The 14,077-nt window shown below is 52.8% G+C and overlaps 1 protein-coding gene and 1 long non-coding RNA gene across 6 annotated transcripts in view; both read right to left on the bottom strand.

The window, feature by feature from the left end:
* The window catches only part of ATP2A3 (ATPase sarcoplasmic/endoplasmic reticulum Ca2+ transporting 3), a 36,322-nt gene extending 31,449 nt beyond the window's left edge, over positions 1-4,873 (bottom strand). For 4 of the 5 annotated variants that reach the window (XM_085240683.1, XM_085240688.1, XM_085240685.1 and 1 more), the window contains exon 1: positions 4,612-4,873. In XM_085240683.1, the coding sequence (XP_085096809.1) occupies positions 4,612-4,729 (118 nt within the window). In that variant the 5' untranslated portion in view covers positions 4,730-4,873. Of the gene's footprint in view, positions 1-861; positions 902-4,611 lie in introns of those variants that run through there. The other variant, XM_085240687.1, reaches the window with a different exon arrangement.
* Positions 4,874-5,086: 213 nt separating this feature from the next.
* On the bottom strand, positions 5,087-12,210 carry LOC146543010 (uncharacterized). The gene is made up of 3 exons (XR_014887529.1): positions 11,962-12,210; positions 7,896-7,937; positions 5,087-6,077 (listed from the first exon to the last, which is right to left on the bottom strand). It is a non-coding gene; the product is annotated as an uncharacterized LOC146543010 (long non-coding RNA).
* Positions 12,211-14,077: the final 1,867 nt, after the last annotated feature.

The following is a 14,077-nucleotide window of genomic DNA, read 5'->3' as shown; positions in this document are numbered from 1 at the left end:
GTTCCTCCTGCAGCAAAGAAAGGAAAAGTAAGGGAAAAAAAAAAAGGGGGAAATGACAACAACAATAATAAAAGAATAATAATAAAATAATAAAAAAAGAGAAAACAATAACCCTTACATTTGGGTGTATTGGGTGTAGCCCTGCCTGCCGGTCCCCATTCACCCCCACCCTTCCCCCCCAGTGCTGTTTGAACACAGGAAGCACCCGAGGCACAAACACATGGGGAGGAACCCCGGGGACGCTCGAGCACAGAGCGGATTTCCTCCCTGAAACGCAGCACCGAGCAGCAACGTGCCTTAATTTGGTTCCCCCCCCCCCCCCCCCAGCCACAATGGATCTCGGGGCCAACAGGTGTCCTATAGCGACTTGCAAATGGGAGGAAAAAAAATAATCAAATGGGTTCATCTGCATCAGCGCATGCAGCGACACGGGCAGATGGTGGGGATTCAAATGTTAGGAGCGTTCGGACGAGCGCTGCTCGGAGGCTCGGGTTTCCAAGGGGCACGGAGCTCTGCGTTTTGCTATGAAGATGGGCTGCAGGGATGTCCCCGGGATGCACGGTGCGACCGGAGCACCGCAGCAGGTGGGGCTGAGCAGATGAGCCAACGGAATTTAAAAGGAATAAAACAGAATGCCGTAAATAGGTGGGAAAAAAGCTTTTCTACAAAGACGGTAAGCACCCAAACCTCAGCAACTGGAGCTCCCCACGACCCCGGCTACACACAGAGGATTCACTCCATATTTCAACAGCTTCTTATTAAAAAAAAAGCAACCAAAACCCATGCAGCACACGGCTCGCAGCCCCGGGCCGTACCCCCAGCAGCAGCAGCAGCCCCGAGCCCCCCCTGCACCGCACACACCCACGCCGGCGGCCGCTCGCGTCATGGAAACACTGCGCGACCGCAGCCCGCTTTGCTGCCTTTGGCTCCGGCTGAGCAGCGCTCCCAGCTCCTCCCGTTGCTGCTACCTGTTGTAAAGCGCGATAGCAGCAGCCAGCGTTGGGTTCCAGCATCGGGTCGTTGCGTTTCTTAATTATCGCTTGCTTTTTTTTTTTTTTTTTTTAAATGTCTGTATGTATTTTCAAGGTAGGCTGCTGTTGTAAGTTCCCTTCTCCAATGCTACGGCCGGGAGGTGTTTATTAAGAAATATAATTTGGAGTCACAAAGCACCAGAACATCACGCACACAGCAGTAAGTGCAGGTGGGGTGGGGTCTGCCCTTCTGAACCCAACCCATCCCCATCGCCATGCTGGCAGCAATCTGCTTTTACCCTCAGGTCTGGGGGAGAAAAAGATGAAAGAGGCATTTGCAGCCTCGATATCCCATGCACAATGTGTACTTTATCCCACTGCTTACACCTTCAGAGCCACAGAACTGTTAAGGTTGGGGGAGATCACTGAGGTCATCCAGTCCAGTCATCAACCACTGACTCATTTGTGATGTTCTGTGCAGCCTCTGTGGGGACGGGGTGCTGTACAGTGCTCAGCGTGCCCCAAATTCCCACATATGGCTCCTTGTGGGGGTGTCCCCCCCAGACCCTGTCTGGGTAATGGCACATTGTGCCCACACACTGAATAACCCTTAAAAAAGGCATTTGGATGGAGCGTCACCATCCCACCCCAACGTGCCAACACTGAATATAGGGGAAGAAAAAAAAAAAAAAAAAAAAAAATCAAAGCTGGCTCATCCAGCGGTCTGCACATATGAAAAACATGGGGAAAAAGCATCACCTCCTTCTCAATTTTTAGCAGCAGGCAGATGGAAGAGGAGTGGGACAGAACAACACCTGGATCTGGGGGTGCACCATGTGCACGCTGCCCCACATCTGCTCACTGTTTGGGATTTACCCCAAGAGAGATGAACACAGAAATGCAACAGAATGGCTCAGAGTTGGGTCTGAGGGTGGGAAAAGACTGAAATGTGCAGAGAGCAACAGTTGTTGGAAAAAGATGATGAGAGTGCACTGGGCTCGTTAAGGTATTTTGGGGGATTCGAAGGATGCTTTGTGGGAGCAGCACTCCCTGAGCATCACCCCACACAAACAACACCTCAACCGCACTCTACAGACAGCACAGAAATAGAACTGTGAGCAATATCACACATGTGTGCACGGAGGGTGAGGGGAAGCCCAAGGGCAAACCCCAGGGAAAGGCAGCACCCTCTCAAACAGCAGAACGAGGAGATGGGGGCCTTTCTGTACATGCAAGGTTGGGCAGCCTGAGAGGAAGGTGTGGGATCCAAAGCTGAGTTCCCTCCAGCACAACGATGGGAGCCGTGCAGTTGTGCTGTTGGAGTGCCTGAGCATCACAGCCCTAAGGGAAGCGATTTGGAGAAAAAGGGAAAAAGAAGGGAAAAAAAAAAAAAAAAAAAACACACAAAAAGAAGACGTAGCATGTTTGTGAATCAGCCTGCTGAGCGTGTGTTTCGGGGGTGGAAAAGGTGGGCGATGTGCAGAGGAACAGAGCAGAGAGAGATGAGTCACAAAACGCACTTTCCCTCGCCGGCAGCACAACCATTGCAGCGTGAAATGGGAAATTTCATCTTTCCATGGTTTTGTGTTTGTGTTTTTTTTGTTTTGTTTTGTTTTGTTTTTTCTTATGGTTGGGAATGGGTTGGAGCCATCACCTCTGTGCTGAGCTGGGGGGGGAGGGGGTCAGGGAGGGAAACGTCCCTATGCTGCGAGCAGCCGGTGTTGCTGCTGTGCAGTTGGGTTACTGATGGGGCAAAGAAAGTTGTGCGTATGCATAACATCAGCAATATGGAGAGGCTGAGCTCTCAGAGCGTGGAAATGCCTGCCCAGAGCCCTGCATAGTCTGCAGCGGCTGTCTGCCCACTAATTGGAGATATTAAATATCTGCTTCCTCCTGCAGTGTGGGCAGTGGGGCTGCAAACAGCATTCTGGGCTCCCAAAGAACAATACCCCAAAACAATATATATACATATATACACACACACATTTATATATAAAGATCCACGGTCATTGCTTCTCACCTGATGTCAGAGCTCTGCAGCTCTCTCTCTGAAAAGCATCAGCTCCAGAAATAAAAATAGTCCGAGGGAGATTTAAGCAGCTCCCCAGCGTATGTCAAAAGATGGTTCTCAGGGTGGGGGTGGTGCATCTCAGGTTGTGATTCATAGCACCTCTGGCAGTTTGATTCAGGTTTAGGAGGAAATGAATGAATGAAAATGGAACCGCTGGAGCCGCAGCGTGGTGAGCTGCCCTGAGCTGTGAGATTGGGGTTTTCTTCCCCCTTCTGAACTCTGCATGCACAAGCAAGACACACAACTGCCTCGTGCTTCCGCTGATGAAAGTTAATTTAAATTCAAATTAAAACACCATCTAACATGAGCCATCTTCATGGTCACTGCGCTGTCCTACACCAGTGGGCTCTCCCAAAACAGGCACCCAAGCGCTGGCTCCTGCAACCTCAGCACAACCTTTGAGCTCCCACCATGCTGGAAGAAAAGCTATTGGCCCAAGAGTGAGGTTTTAAAGCAAAATCAGTAAGTCATAAAGGGTTCCAGAGAGGTGGAGGTCTCTGCAGACCCCCAGGGTCAGGATGGAGGGCTGTAAGCACTGATGGAGCTGTAGATGTCCTTCTGCAATGCAGGCAGTGCGACCAGATGGCCTCTCGAGTCCTCTTCCAACTCAAATGATTCTCTGGTTTTGCAAAACATTAATGATAATTGCACGATATCTAAGTTGCAGCCATGGGATGTCCCCAAGGCAGCTGCCTTCGTGCACCAGCACTCTGCAAGGAATGTGGGGTGTGAAGCAAAGGCTGCACCACAGACAGAGGTGAGCATGCAGCCATTGCCTGGGGAGGTGTGTGTGTGTGTGTGGAGGGGGAAATAGAAGAAACAACAAATTGCCACCACTAGCCCTTTGCTTACACCTACATCACACGGTGCTGGGCCTGACTCAGCAGGGATGATTCACCTGGGCAAACAGGGGAGAAGCCACCGCGTTGCTGCTGCTGCTGCGTGACCCCACTGCGGGGCACCGCACACACAGCAACCCAGCGAGGACTCTGGGGAAGGGTCCCATTGGGGCAGCATTCCCAGCGCTGGGGCACCCGTCTGGGAGCGATGCTCATCTTCAAAGCAGGGGAATCCCAAAGCCGAGGGCTCCCAGTTCACGGAATGGGGCTGCGGCTGCCCGCTCCTAACGCAGTCGGGGCGGGGAGCAGGTGGGATGCGCGCTGCTCGGGTCAGCGCTGGGAGCACCTCACTGCTGCACGGGAGGAAGCACAGCCCCGGTCCCGTCTGACAAACGGAGCTTTTCCCTACCCTCAGCCAGAGGATCAAACAGAAAGGAGACCCATCAACTCGCTCCGAACCGGGACGGAGCGCAACCCGCTCAGCTCCGAGGCACCATCCGCGCCTCCGAAGCCCCGCACAACCCCGCACGGTCCCCACCGAGCGCTCACCGATCCCGATTTCCTCACCGGCGCTCCTCCAGAAGCCGCACACATCCCCGCTCCGTCCCCTCCGGCAACGAAGAACTTCACCCACCCCGCACAGCGGAACAGCCCAATTAACCCCATCCCGCTAATTACCCTTCACTAACCCCTCCCTACCCAACAGGTGCCCCCATTCCCACTCGCTCACCATTGGGGCCGTACTTCTCCCGGTTGCGGCGGACCTGCTCGGGGCTGAGCCCGCAGCTCTCGCTCACGTCGAAGCGGCTCAGCACGTCCCGCACCGGCACGCTGTGCGCTGCCTCCATGCCCCGCCGGCGCCGCCCGGAGCAAACCCGGGGCCGGCGGGGGACGGGGGGGACGAGGACGCGCAGAGAGCGCACTCGGGTACCGTCGCTCCCTCGGTACCTCCGGGGAAGGGGAGCCCCGCTCCGGTCCGCCCCCCGCTCCGCCCCGCTGCCGTTTCCCCCGCCTCCCCCGGAGCCGCCCCGCGGTCCATCGCTTCCGTGGGTTTCATCGCAAAGTTTTAGCCAACAGCTGTGGTGAAGCTCTCCGAGCAGCCACCCGCTTCCTCACCGTTCAGTCTGATGACGGAAGACATAGGAAGGCTTTATCGGCACCGAAGCGCTGCGTGGGACCCCCCCCCCCCCCCTCATTGCCCACCCAACGCTGCTGCTCGTGACCCCCAGCAGCCGTGCCCTGAGATGGGGACATCCCGGTGACAAAGGGAACCCCACAGCACATGGAATGCCACCGCTGTGCCCATCGCTGTGATGTATCCGGAGAGATACACAGCACACAATGTCACTGCTGGGCAGGAGGCAGGAAATATGCCATGCACGTGGCACAGCATCTCTGTCACCGCACGGACAGATCACCCCATGTCAGGGCTCTCAGGGCTGCACGGTGCTCCTCTGCCCATAGCACAGCACTTCCATGGGAGCCCACACGATGAGCAGTGGTTCTGTCCCAGTTGGTCCCTGTTGGTGTCCGATGGAAGAGGCTCCCCATTGCACAACATGCAGACTTTGCGTTGCTGTGCTGCAATTTAAACGGTGGTTCCTTGCAGCAAGAGCTCTGCACACAGCAGCACCGTCCTGAGTTCATAGAATCATAGAACTGTTGAGTTGGAAGGGACCCCCGAAGGCCATCTGGTTCCATTCCCTGCAGTGCACAGGGACACCCACAGCTCCATCAGTGCTCACAGCCCTCCAGCCTGACCCAGGGGGTCTGCAGGGATGGGGCATCCACACCCATCTCCCAAAGCAGGGCTGCCCCAAAGCCCATTGGTACCAGCCAACAGCCATCCCACACCTATGGGATGTTCTATGCAGTGCCTCAAGCTCCCCATGCTGGGAGTGTTGCCGGGTCTCTGGGCAGGAGGAAGCAGCTCCATGGGGAGGAGCTCAGCCTCATTTATTTATCCAAGCAATTATTTATAGAATGCCTTTCTCACATCCCACCGGAGCAGAGGGCCTGGAGGAAGTGCAGCTTTGTGCTCTCCAATGCTCTAAATTCGGTTTTCCTGCTGTCAGATGGCTCCTCCGGCCCCTCCTGCAGGAAGCAGCTCCACACCCTGTGGCTTCCAGTTGCTTTTGCCTCCCGAGAGCTTTTGGGGAGAAAGCTGTATTTCTTCTATGTGTGGCTTGTAGTAGCCTGAGAGAGAATAAATTCCACCTGTTATTATGGAACTGTTGCATGGCGTAGCATTGGGTATCATTGGAAATGGTTGGGATGAAAAGAACCTTACAGCCCATCCCGTTCCAACCCATGGGCTGGTTGTCTCCCACCAGTCCAGGCTGCCCAAAGCCCCACTCAACTCTCCCTGGGGCACCTGCAGGGATGTGGCAATCTCATTTCTTTGGGCAACATCTGAGAATCTCTCTTCCAAGCCCTCATCCTGCAGGTTGGCACTGGAAGGGAGCACAAAGGTGATGCCCGGGCTCAGAAAGTTAAAGATTGACAAAGCTGGGAGCAATCAAAAAGTTCTGCGGGAGCCAGCTGTCAGCAAAGGTAGCACCAGCAGCCCCGCCTGTAATTAAGCAGTTCATGGCAACCATTAGCAGTCAATTAGCCCTATACTGACCAGTGATGGCAAATGGTCTGCAGAGAACACAGCCCCAAAATGGCCAAGGAAGAGCCATGGGTCAGCGAGGCCAAGGGGTGGGAAATGAGGCCCTACGGCCCCACGCTGGGGGTTCCCTGCTGCAACAGCATCAGCCCCAGAAGAAAACAAAAGGCAAATCTCCTTCTTTCTGTGGCTTTCCCCAATGGTTTGAGGGGCTGCAGTGTGGGGCTGGGATGAACCCGAGCCCTGCGCTGCTCCCAAACCCACCCTCACTGGGGAAGATTTGCTTTTATCTCTATTCTGCTCCCAGAAAATGGGAAAAGGAGGAGTTTTGCTGGCTCCCATCTGCAAGCTGAGCCAGGAGCGGCTTTTTTTTCCGTAGCAGCTTTGATATTTGCTTTTCCTATGGATTAAAAAAAAAAAAAAAAAAAAGAAAAAAATACAAACCACCTTGAAATAACACTTTGAGGCTCTTCTAAATGCTATGTGCCAGCCGACCTTTTGGAGCCGTGCTCCAGGTGTTATTTTTAATCCCACAGCCAAGACTGCAGGCAGCCACAGGGAGGGCTCTGCTCCCACAGGGAGCTCCAAAAAACACCAGAATGCCCTCAAAAGAGGTGCCAACCTTCACTTCATGCCTGTGGTTGTCATGTTTCCATCTCTGCTGGAAACACACCCTCAGGGCCACTGAGATGTGTGGTTTGGGTGTTGGGTATCATTGGGATTTGTCTTCTTGGAGTTCAGTTGGTTGTGTTGGAGGAGGGTTGGGTATCACTGGGATTTGTGCTCCTAGAGCTCAGTTGGTTGTGTTGGAGGAGGATTGGGTATCACTGGGATTTGTGCTCCTAGAGCTCAGTTGGTTGTATTGGAGGAGGGTTGGGTATCACTGGGATTTGTGCTCCTAGAGCTCAGTTGGTTGTGTTGGAGGAGGGCTGGGTATCACTGGGATTTGTCTTCTTGGTGCTCAGTTGGATTACCCTCACCAAGGCCCACGAACTACAGCTGCTGCCAGATGTGTGCACATCTGGAAGATGAATACAGATGCTCCTTGCAGAGTGTGTTTCCCCACTGGCGTGTTGCTCTGGGCTTTCCAGCCCTCCAGGAGCAGGATTCCCCCCCGTAGGACAGACACTTCACTTGGAATGATGCTGATATTTTTTTCTAAGTCTGTTGCCCTGAGCATTTAGGGACAGCCCAAAGCCATTTCCCAGTGGGAGTGCCGAGGGCTGCCCTCAGCCTTGCTGCTGAATTTCCTGGCATTTGCCCCAAACACTTCACTCAGTGTCTGTCTGTGGTTCCAGACCTATGTTGGGCAATCCTCATTTATTTACATGCTGTGTCCTGACCTCTTTCAAAGGGAGGAAAACCCATTAATATCCACTGAGGGGGAACACCGTGACACTCACTCTGACGCTCCGATGGCTCTTTTCCCTGATGTAAAATACCTCCTGGAAAAAAAAAAAAAAAAAAAGTAAAAAAAAAAAGCCTTTGTGGTGTGTGATTCCCAGTGCTGGCGTGTAGGAAACAGCAAAAGAAAACGGGAGAGGCTGAAGGGCAGAGCAAGGAGGGCACTTGGCCCACACAGCCTCAGTTGGGAGGGCTCCTGCAGCCCTGGTGGGGTTTGTTCAGCTGTGGGGTGGTGGAGGGGAACTCATAGTGGGCACAGAGATGTGGGGGGATGGAGCTCACATTGGGCCAAGTGATGGCGGCTTCCTTCCTCTTTCTGTTTTGTGTTCACAGAGTAAAGGAGAGGAACCTCTGTGAAGCTGCAGGGAGAGGGAGGGGAGGTTGTGGGAAATAAGAGGGGGGGAAGGTAAAAGGGAGAAGTGGGGGAAAAAAAAGGGGGCAGGAAAAAAAGGGCAAAAAAAGGAATGGACCTCCAGAAAGGGGAAAACAAATTAAAAAGGTTAAAAAAAATAGGCAAAAAAAGGACCAAAAAGGTAAAAAGCAAAAATAAAAAATAATAATAATAAAAAAAGCTAAAGGGGAAAAAGGGGGAAAAAAAGCAAAAAAAATTACAGTAATGTGGGGAAAGGGTAAAAATGAGGGGAAGGTGGAGGAAAGGGGAGAAAGGGGAGAGGGAAAAAAGGGCCAGAGAAAGGGCAGAAAAAGGGCAAAAAGAGACACAAAACAGAAAAAGGTAAAAGAAAAAAGAAAAAAAGGCCCCAAAGGGGCAAGAAAAGGAAGAATAGGCCAATAAAAGGGCCAAAAGGGGCAGGGGCAGCACTGCAGGACAGCCATAAAGCAGCAGCTGTGTGCTTCCTTCAGCCCCAGGAGCTCATTCTGACACTTCCAAGACCGCCCAGCTCAGTGATCCCAAAAAGCTGTAGAGGATTTACTGTGGCTCGCTGCGTAACAATATCCGTATTTATGGCGGTGGTGGGGTCTGTGTTTGCAGGTAGTCTGCAAAAATGTGGAAACATGGGGTGAAATACAGCTGTCTGTGCCTCTATAGAGCTCCAGATGGAAGGGATCCCACAGGTCATCCAGCTCCAACCCATGGGCTGAGTGCCCCCACCAGCTCACGCTGCCCGGGGCCCCATTTGTGGCCTTGGGCAGCTCCAAGGATGGGGCACCCGCACTTCTCTTGCTTGGGGTTTGGTTGCATGGCAGTGAGTGGGAGGCAGTGCAGATGGCAGCAGGAGCGGAGCCGCCAGCTCCGTGTGTCATCACTGCCGCTCAGCCCCGAGCCTGGCAAATATAGCCAACAATGTCATTGTTGCTAGGGTTTTTGGGCTCCGGGCGGTGATGCCCAGGGAAGGCTGGCCACGAGGAACGGTGTTGTCTGCATGGAGAGGATGGAAAGTGCATGGGGCTGTGGGCAGTGCCTGGGGATCTCAGCCCTGGAGTTGTGCTGCTCACCCCCAGCCCCGAGATCCAAACCCATGGAACAGCCCCAACATCAGAGAGCAGTGTCCAGAACCCAGAACACATCGCACGCTGGAGATCCCCCATTGGACCCAAACTCAGCCCCAGCACCAAACCGACCACAGTGTGGTGCTGGGAGGAGCCCTATTAACACCCAGACCTCTCGCCAATATTCTGCTCTACAAAGCCACCATCTGCTCCCATATAACCCAAACTCAGCACACAGACCTGGTGGGGGCACTGGTTTTTGGCAGCAGGCATTGCCCCATGCCATGGGGCTGCAGCAGCACACACCACTCATTGCCACCCCCCCCTGCAAAAAGGGGGCTTCAAAGAGGTGATGTCCCCTATCCACACAGGGATGAGGAGGCAATTAGCCCCCATCTCGTTAAGGGCTGACCCCCTAGGGCAGCAGCAGAGCGGGCCTGGAGCCCATCCATCAGACATCCATCCCATCCCCACCGCTTTGCGTTCTTGTAAGCACACAGCCCTGACCTATTTCCAGCGCCGTTTAAACAAATCCCTGATAAATGAATGTGAGAAACCATTTCCTCTCTATTTCCTTCCATTAGAAACGAAACACTGCCATTAATCACCAATAAAGAAATAAAACTCCTCCACTGTCTGCGAGTCAGCATGAGTTCTGCTGCAGCCATCAGGCCCATTGGCTCCCCTACATCCACAGTCCCCTCCCCGAGCTCATCTCCTGCACAGGGCCAGGGTCACACTGCACGGCCAGGGTCACGCAGTGGGGTCAGGTTCACACTGTGGGGTGAGTGCAGAGCTCAAAAGCAGCCGCGCTTCCCCTTTGCAAACTGAACGAGGAGCCAAGCAGCACGTTGCACGGTGTGTTTTTTGCAGAGTGCATTTTGCACGCCGTGCGTTTTGCAGCGGGGCGCAGCGCGGTGCCAGCAGGATGCAGAGCCCCGATAAGGCACTGGGTCAGAAAGGCAGCCCAAATCCGTGAGTTTCATAAGGTGGTGGACAATAGTGCAGGGAGCTGCCAACTTTCCCCTCGCGCAGGAGCGACGAGTGCTCGGAAACGGCACTGAAAGCAGAGAAATCCTGTGGGAGGAGTGCGCCGGGCACCGAGCCCTTCTGTGTTCCTTTTGTGGCTGCTGGGACTGCCCTGCTCACAGGAAACTGATGCCCCAAGACTGAGGAGCAGAGGGAGAACACAAAGTTTTCTACGTAAATATTTAGGCGGTGCTGTAAACTCCAGGCTGCATCACCACGCCTGCGTGCAGCCCGGGTGTTTTTTGCATTTCAAAGATGGGATTTTCAATGCAAATGCTGTCCAGCCCAGGTGCCAGCACTGCACTGTGAGTGCAGCCCCAGAGAACCGATGGGGTGCATGGGGTGATGCAAAATCCTCCATGGGGTTTGCTGGGCAGAGCCATTTCTTGTCGCTGATGGAGGTCACTGTGCTGATGGAGAGATGCAAATCTGGGGGCAAAAATGAGTTCAAAAGCCACCTGTTTGGGACCAGAACTGTGCAGCAGGGTTGCACCTCAATAGGGTTGTTAGAGCTCAGGGTCATATCCTGCTCTTCCCCACACAAACAGCATCCCCAGCAACAGTAATTAACATCTGCATGGGTCAGAGGGCTTGCAAAGTGCTTAACTGGGAGTATGACAAGGTTGGGAGCAGCGGGGCTGTATGTGGGGACAGGATTCAGCTGCTCTGCTTCAGCACAGGATTTGTATACGGAAAAAAGATGGCAGAAGGAGGCCATCAGCCCCGCTACATCTGGATGGATCGTCACCAAGCAGTCAAATCACTGTGCTACAGAACAGCTGCTGGGCAGGAGGCGGCGGAGCAGCGCTGTCAGAGCGGATGGGAGGAAGGAAGCACTCAGAGAGGTGATGTCAAAGGAACATCCCTGCCAGCACAAAGGGCTGAACCCAAAGGGTGAGCAGAGAGCTCAGCCCAGCCATGCTGTGTCCAATCCAACACAACACAACTCAACCCAACACAACTCACCATGACCCAACCCAACATAACACAGCATAACCCAGCTGAACACATCACAACTCAACCCAACCCAACACAACACAACAAAAACACAACACAACTCAACTCAACATAACTCAACCCAACACAACTCAACCCAACATAACAAAACCCAGCTCAACACAACCCAATCCAACAGAACTCCTGCATCACAGCACACTGTCAACACAGCAGGAAAGGATTGAGGAGGGGAAGACATTGGGTTTTAGGATGGATTGTGTTGGGAGCCCTAGATAAGAGGCATCTCAAATTAGGTGTTGGGGGATCTGTGCTCCTCATGCTGCATCCCACTCTGGGACTACCAAAATGGCAATCTGCATCCCAAACTTAGCCCTCAGGCTGGCATTTAGATTCTGCCATAGGACTCCATTTTTCTATTATTCACCCAGCTAATTATCAGCCTTTTCTGAGCCCTAACTGCACAAATCACCAAAATCTCAAACTACCCAAATCTTCTCCCAAAACGAGGAAATCAGTGCAATGTCCACGTGGGCAGGACAGCACATCACCTGCATGGGGCCACGCACACCCACTCCCAAGCAAGAAAAGATTCCCTATAGAAACAGCACTCGCACACAGTGCAGCCCCTACCTGTAGTGCTATGGATGGTTTGTATTTCATTAATGACAGCAATGCCACACAGCCCCGAGCAGCATCTGCTCCAGGAGGCTTTGAGCACGCGAGGAGGATGCGATGCAGATGGCTCCAATCCTACACAACTCTTCGTTAACCCTTTGAGAGCTGTTGTTCCTGCGAGATGCAGCTCAGCAAAGGGGGATTGGAGGCAGTGCTGGGATCACTCATTCGGAAAAGGCTCAGAAATGTCAGCTTTCCCAGGGAAAATTCACAGAAATTGAGGAAGAAATAAAAAAAATAAAGGCACTCTGCGTTGGCCAGAACATTGTATTTCTGCAAAATCACTTTGTTTTCTTTGTGGTTTTTCAAAGTGTGGTAACGGAGCTGCAAATAAAACAAACGCTTTCAAAACAAGGGTAACTTTACAAGGAAAAAATGTAAATATTTGCCCTGACAGAGCGACACGGGCTGCTCCAACATTGTCAAGACCTTTTCTCGCCCCTGTTATCCCCCCCAAGTGTGTTTTGCTTGAGGTTTTATGAGAAATCAACAGTTTTAGAAAGCTTTTGGATTTTCCAGTGGAAAAGAGCTCGAGGGACGCTTTTTCAACAAGTTCCGCCAATTTGCTCTTGGCTCCCCGGCCCCGGGGCTGCCGTGAATTTTCCATTGCTGGAAATCTGAACTATCAAAACTGGATGTTTTTTTTTTTATTATTATTTTTTTACAAGATAAATTGGGCTGCGGGGTGAATCGGCAGCTGTGGCCATGCGGAGCTCCGTCACTGCTCTCCCTTCAGCCTCATGGAAGCACTGGAAGGAGCCAGAGCAATTTCTAGCAAAAAGACTTGAGGGTTTTTTTCACCTCCATCCCCTGCAGCCGCTGCCCAGACGTGTGCCTCTGCTCCAGGAGTGCAGCCCCTGAGCTCGTCCCTGCAGGCACTGGGGACACGGTGTGTTTCAATCCCAGCAGCTGGGATCTCAGGCGATGTTCAGCCCAGATGTTTGGGGTGGACAAGGTGTGAGATGTCAGTGGCACGGCGCAAGGAGAACCCCAGGGTCAGGCTGGAGGGCTCTGAGTGCTGATGGAGCTGTGGGTGTCCCTGTGCACTGCAGGCAATGGGAGCAGATGGCCTCTGGGGGGTCCCAACCCCAACCATTCTATGATTCTATGATGAAAAGTCTTTATTTCTGCAGATGGTAACACACGCACCATGCACATAATACATCACTTTAATAAAAAAAAAAAAATTCAATTTCAAGCCCATTAAATATTTAGAAGCAGCAAAGCAGCGGGACAACAAATAGCAATAATATTTGGGAGGAAGAAGGAGGAGGTTTGGTGTAATTATTTCACTCTCAGCTCCCACCTTTTGGCAAAAATAGGGCCAAATCCTTCCACCCCATTCCCACCTCTGGGACCACAGTGCCTTCGTTTGGGTTCATTTGCTCCATAGAACACATGGGAGTGAAATCTGCACATGGAGGGGATGCTTTCCCTGGGCACATAGAGGGGCAGTGCTTGAAGTCATACGGTTTGTGGGGTTTTGGGATGCTCCGAAGGAGGGATGCAACCACCTGAGAAGGCTCCCAGTGATGGGTCAGCACAGGATCGAGGTGTTTGATGAGCAGTGCCAGGCAGCAGTGCCAAACCCAGAACCCAGAATGGATCCTGCTGCCCGGTGGGATATATCCACATTGCGGGGGGTTTTCTGCAGGAAAAGGAAAATATTCCATGAGGAAAACACAATGTGCATCTGTGCAATTCCTGCTCCATCCCTATCCCCGTTCCAAGAACACTGTGTCACCTGGGAACATCACAACGACCACGCTATCCCCGTGCCACTGTGAGCACAGCGATTTTAAGGGTAAAAAATAGAAATCCAGAGCTGTGCGGAGAGCAGCTCACAAACTGTGCCTGCACAGAACAGGTCCTGGGGGAACAGGCAGCTTCCTGATGTAGGAATAGGCCACAAGAGCCCCGCACGGGGTCAGGGCAACACTCCTCTCCTTATTTTTGTTTAGGTGGCAGAGAAATCTGAGGGCAATAGAACGGAGCTGGAAAAACAAACAGGTGTGTCCAGCAGCAGAGGGGCCGTAGCTATAGCAATGGGACGGCCCTGTTGACAAAAGGC

Source organism: Meleagris gallopavo, chromosome 21, assembly GCF_905368555.1.
Source record: "Meleagris gallopavo chromosome 21, MGAL_WU_HG_1.1, whole genome shotgun sequence".
Classification (NCBI taxonomy): Eukaryota; Metazoa; Chordata; class Aves; order Galliformes; family Phasianidae; genus Meleagris; species Meleagris gallopavo.
The sequence above is the reverse complement of the archived record's forward strand: the minus strand, read 5'-3'. Positions and strand labels throughout refer to the sequence as shown.